The 6,000-nt window shown below is 48.1% G+C and overlaps 1 protein-coding gene across 1 annotated transcript in view; it reads left to right on the top strand.

Annotated features, from left to right (window-relative positions):
- Nucleotides 1–3,731: 3,731 nt before the first annotated feature.
- The window catches only part of CALCR (calcitonin receptor), a gene marked incomplete at both ends in the record, with an annotated part of 154,655 nt that continues 152,386 nt past the window's right edge, over nucleotides 3,732–6,000 (top strand). Inside the window, one exon of the mRNA XM_082299429.1 lies at nucleotides 3,732–3,775. Within this exon, the coding sequence (XP_082155555.1) occupies nucleotides 3,732–3,775 (44 nt within the window). The remainder of the gene's footprint in view (nucleotides 3,776–6,000) is intronic.

The following is a 6,000-nucleotide window of genomic DNA, read 5'->3' as shown; positions in this document are numbered from 1 at the left end:
TTTTCATTATCTTGTTTGCTTTCCCTTTTCCTCCTCTACACAGAGCAAGCAGAGCCCACTGTGTTTCTGCTACCAAGATGGATAATTACTGAGTGCTGTACTAATGAAAACATGTGTAGCTAAATTAAAATAGTTTCTTCTAGAGAAAATTGAACATGGTATAAATACTAGCAACTGGAATGTCTCTATTCATTTTTGTTTATTCTTTGAAAACTTGAATACAAGTAATTTTCTTGTATTTTTCATTTTCTATTTCTTTGCTTTTGTATCTCTGAATTACTGACTTAATGTATTGTTCTTTAAAAAGCCCAAAAAAACACTAAAACCCAAAAATTATCTTTTAGAGGCATATGTTGGGATTTTTTCCCTTCACTTCAAAATGTTTTGGAGATCCTCTTAGAAAGTCCTGAGATGTGAATTGAAGAATCAATACTTGGATACATTACGTAACGTAACATAAATTAAAAACAGGAATTTAAGCAAGGAGGCAAATGCAATTACCCATGCCTTTTTTGTGCATTAAGAAACTTACTGAGATTGTTGTACATTAAGCAACTGATTTAAATAAATCTATTGTGAAATAAGAACAATTTGTACATCATTCTAATGAAATATCCGCTATTGGATAAACACGTAAATCTTGATTTTTCAGGTTTCTACAAACAAAACTAACAAAAAATTTAACACAATCATTAATTTTGGAAAGAGCTGTTTTAAAAACACAGTTCTTTGATAACTTGATAGCTTCTGAGATTAGAAATAAAACACTGTTACAATTCTCTAATAATCCTAGTCTAAACTCTTCATACGTCTTCCAGCCACTTGAGCATTTCTATACTTCTCCTGACGTTGCCTTTCTTGTTTGGAATGGACTTCTGCAACTGGCAGTAGCCTCATAAATATGTTTCCCTGTCACTCTGCAAATCCCTAATTCTGGAGTGACCTCTTTTTCTGAAAATTAGAAGAAACATTGTCTCATTAGAGATGCATGGTTGGAACAGCAGCTACAGCCGCTCTGTGAATTTCCCCTCACAGAGCTGATGTGTTTTCCAGTGGGCAGGGTTTGGAAGCCAGCATTGCTGCTGATAATTCTGTAACTATTCTCAGAGTTTTCAATCAGGTCACGTCCAGGAGTGAAGATTACCAAGTTGTATGCAAAAGAATTAAATACTCCTATGGAAGCCTTAAAAGGACTGATGTTAACTTCTGCTGAAGCTAATGGCAAATTCCCATTCTTTTGATCTTGTACTGGATTAGGGTGAATGTCTTACCCTTTTTGTTTAAATGCTGTCTTTTATTCATTCCAGTTTTTTATCCAAATTGTGAATGCAGCCCTCACTCGAGTGCATTATTTACAATCCTTTTATCAAAGGATACAGCATCCCCCCACAGTCTTCTCTAAACAGCTCAATGCTCACACTTCCCATGCTTCAAATGACCTAAATCTGAACAAACTCTTCTTTGATAATACTGTGCTCTGGGTAATTCCTATGGGGTATACCATTCCAAGCAGGAAAGATACACAAACTATGACAGGAAATAATTTGTCTCCCAGCAGCTTGCAATGCAGGCATCTGCAAAAGATTGTGGAAATTTCTCTACCCAATCCATGGAAAGCTTATAGGTCCAGCTGGGAATTTTTCTTTCAAATTCTTCACCTGACCAAGAAAATTAGGCTAGTGCCTGTTTCATAAGTGGCATCCTCACTATTAAATGTAAACAAAATTAAAGTACTATTAAAGGTAAACAAAATATATTTACAGAATAAAAGGTGGTGTAAATGAGACAAACTACACAACTGCACAACTTTCCATAGTATGTGGAAAAATGTTTTCCCTCCTAACAGAATAAAATCACTGAAATTTTGGAAGGTTTGGACTTTCTTCACTTTTCACGTACAGAGCAAAACTATAACATCACAACATAAAACACTAGCTCAGCCTCTTTTCCACAGAAGTCAGTGTTGTAATGACTCGTGAGCATAAGAAGAAATAAAACCATCAAGGTACAGTTAATAATAATTTTCCAGTTGTTATTTATGGGCATGACCAGAATTTTACATACATGCTAAATAGTAACTCCTCATTGCTTGCAGTCCCATGGGGCACAGTGGAATTGCTTACAGCAGAACAAAAGAGAAAGTGCTGCTTCTGTGTGCAAGATAATGGTCAACAAACGGGAGTTTATAAAAAAAACCACCCAAACCTTAGGAAAGCTATTTCCAGATTATGGGACGACAGATTTATACTTAAGCAGATGAATACTATTCACTAAGAAAACAGAGCAACATGCAATCTGTTTTGAAATAAATATAAAACCAGTCAGTGAAAATGTGATGCGTTCCAATCATAGAATGAACAGCATTAGCTGGATAACACACAAAAATTTCCTAAATAGGTGGACCTTGGGAGAAACTAGCTCTCTATTTTACCTCTTTCAATTTACTGCTGCAGTGTCAGGAAGAGGGATTCTCCTGCTTTCCCTAGGCTTCAGCATGAGGTTTTGCTTCTCAGCAGTCCCTCTTCCACAAACATCTGAAGCACTTAGAACCGTGACTCACCCAAGCCCACCTCGGGCAGCTGTAGCATGAGAGGGACACGACTGCAGTGAGTCCATAGGGGTGCTGCTCCATGGTGCCAGACCTAGTGCAGCTAATGAGAACCTCCCCTAACTTCACTGTTCCTACCAGAGAATGCTGCAAAGAGTGAAGCAATTGTGGCACACTGAGAGCTCATAAAAGCAGTTTCCACGTTTCTCTTTGCTATCTCCAGAATAGTAACGGATAAAACCTACAGTGAAAGTTTAAATCCTAAAGGAATAACAATTTACATCTTATTACAGTTGGCCCCAGCTTGCCCCCACTCCCCCCAATATCAAGGAGGAAGGAGGAAAACTTTTCTTCAATGGTATTATCTAGAGGAACTCTTTTATCAGCTGCTGGGAAAAGTTGCAAGAAGTTCTTTATTCTTGGACCTTGGTGCATACTAAGCCCAGCACCTCCTTCTGAGCACTAAGCTCCCTTGCTCCTGTCCCTCCCACCCTTCTCAGCATGGCTTGAGCTGCAGAAAGGCAGCCAGCTGCTGTTGCATGCAGGTTTCTGTGAGAAAGGCAAGCTGTAAAATTTGGCTGTAGTCTGTAAGAGAAAGTGGCAGGTGGAAAAAAAACACCTGAGAACCGTTTCAATGTGAGCTAACTTTCCATTCAGAAGTAAGCGAGGCGACTTTAAAGCCAGTTTCTTTTATTTTATGGCAGCAACAGCCTTCACACAGAAAGACGAAAGAAAAAAAGCTGCTCTCAGCCGGGTGGTGGTACCTTTTGAACAAGTTTGTTTGCTTCCTGACTCCACCTGCTGGGAAGACACTCCACTACCTGCTATCCGCCCTGACATGTTTGTCAGGAGTGCTGAGGTGAATCACCGTGCGTTCGCTCCGTCTCCCACCCTCACTGTGGCTCTCTGGATGTTTAAATGGCGGGCAGCTTGGAACAGTCATAGCAGAGAAGTCCTTCCCTGCACTACTTCATGCACAACCACTCGACGTTCTTCCGCGAGGTGGGGGGTGTTGGCTCAGTTGCCCCTGCATGCCCGTGTAGCTGGGGTCTGCTTTTGTGAGGAGACCAGAGGTGCTTGGAACCAGGTCTTTCTCGACCTCTTCTTAGAGTTAGTTAGTATAAAACGCTTACATGGCTTCTGGAGGAGAAACGAGAATTTAGATGACTCTGCCGTCCGATGAATGCTGCGGCCATCCCTTGTTCATCCTCCCCAGCTTGGTAGACGGTAGGTAGATGGTTCATGCAAGCTGGAAAAGCATCAGAGGAGACAGGGCAGACGGGAGGACGCGGGACAGCATCCCCGGGGCGTCCAGGGGCCACCTCGATCCGCTGCGGGAGTAGCGCCCCACCCGCCCAGGTGCCGGATCGCAGGGGTCCCACGCTCCACGCCCTGCATTCCCCCGGCATTCCTTTCCGAAAGATGCCCGCGATGAAACCTCAACGCTGGCTCGGGTCTGAAGACCGTCTCCTCCAAGAGGAGGACGCGAGGTCCCCGGCCGGGCCTCTGACACCGCAGGGTCCGAGCTCCTGCGGGGCGACGCACCCTCGCTGCGGACAGAGCCCGGCCGACGGCGGACCGGGAACTCCCGGCCCCGCACGGAAGGGACCGCCGGGACAAAGGGCAGTCGGCCGCGCTGCCGCCCCCGCCTCCCCCGCGGGGACGAGGGGCGTGGGGGACGCGCCCCCGCCCCTGGGCCGGGCGTCCCTCGGCTCCGCGCAGCGGGACCGCCGTTCCTCAGGCGCTGTGCGGCCCCGGCTCCCCGCCGCCCCCGCAGCGCCGGCTCCGGCACGGCCGCCCCGCCGGCAGCAGCGCCGGGAGCCGCGGGGAGGCGGGGGCGGGGGAGGCGCTGCCGCCGCCGCCGGGCGGGCTCCGGCCGCCCCGCACCGACGTCGGCGCGAAGCCCCGCCGCGCCCGGGGTGGAGCGGGGACTGGGCGCGTCGCGGGAGAGAGGAGGCAGATGCTTCCCGAGGCGCAGCCCCGCCGGAGGGGCTCGACCCTGGCTAGTGCCTGTCCGCCCCCTCCGGGCCGCGGGGACCCACCGGGCGGGTGCCGGGGAGCGGGCAGCGCCATGCGCCGTTCCGAGGAGTGAAGGGACGTCCGGGCTGCTCCGGTGCGGGCGCGGAGCCGCCGCGGAGGTGGCCCGAGGTGACGGGAGGCCGGGAGAGGTGCCGCGCCAGCGCCGGTAGCGCTGCCACCGTAAGTCCCGGCACCTTCGCCGCCTGCCCTTCCCCACCCGCCGCCCCCGGGACAGCGGCCGCGGGGCAGGAGGGGCGAGAGAGGCGCCGGGTCCAGCGAACCCGCGGGGCAGGCAGGGAGCGGGGTACCGGGGGAACACAGCCCCTGGCTGGCAGTGCACCCAAAAACAGGGGGGAGAGAGGGACTGGGTTGTAGGAGCTCCGACCCGCTGCGACGGCGTGTGCGGTGCACCCCGGGGGAAGGGGCGAGGGACGGCCGGCCGCTGCTGCCCGGCGCCGGCGGTCGGGGCGCAGCGCGGGGACGGGGCACGGTGGACCCCGGAGTTTCCACTGCGGTTTCTGCACTGGCGAGCAGGTCGCTGCCGGTACCGTATTGCACAGAGAGCAGCCACTCTCCGTACTGGAAGTACAGGGCGTTTAAATTACACCTGAGTCACTAGTTCGTGCTCCTCAGGCATATCAGATATCATTTCCGTGTTATTTTTCATCTGCTGGACCGATATCTGTACTTACTTTGGCGTTTCACACCGCAAATGTAATAAACAACATTAGTAGGTTTCAGAATATTTCCATTGATGACGGTAGATTGATGTATGAGGCTCTTTACTGGATGTGTCCAAGTACAATATAGTGCCTGCCAATTTTGTCTTTAAATTGCTATATTGATTTCATTGTGGGGTTTTTTTTGACAAGGTTAATGTAGTTAACAATTATGCAGAGGAAAGAGAAAAGCTTCTGGTTTATTTTAGTAACAGAATGGCAATTGTAGCTGAAATGATGAATGAAAAAATCATTCATAAGAAGAGTAAATAGAAAGATGTGTATCCTAAGACCTCTTGAAGTCAATGTTGTCGATATGTAACAGATATCTTCCTACCAAGCTTTTACATACACTGGTAACACTTGAACTTAAGGGTAATGTGGTGTGTGATATTCTTCTCAGGACTGTGCACTTTAGAGTTAAGTAGTCTGATTAGAGGGAGTTTAGAATGAATTAAATGAGGCATCACATTATAATGCCTTTGCTTTTTTATAGGCGCTGAATGAAATTAAGGTCTTGCTTCTTCTCCTTTTCCTCTTCAGTGGTTGAAGGATGATATTGTGGGGGAAACCCTTGCATTTGGTCAGTGAAAGGGTTCACGTGTATCACGGCTGCCCAGAATAACATTTCTTTGCTACCAACAGCTCAAAGTGCAGGTGGTGTTGAGCTGAACAGGAAATTTAATTCACCACTCGGAATCCTAGGCATAATTG

The sequence above is a fragment of the Coloeus monedula genome (assembly GCF_965178545.1).
Source record: "Coloeus monedula genome assembly, chromosome: 1".
In the NCBI taxonomy this organism is placed as follows: Eukaryota; Metazoa; Chordata; class Aves; order Passeriformes; family Corvidae; genus Coloeus; species Coloeus monedula.
Note: the sequence above shows the minus strand (reverse complement) of the source record. Positions and strands in the feature narration are given on the sequence as shown.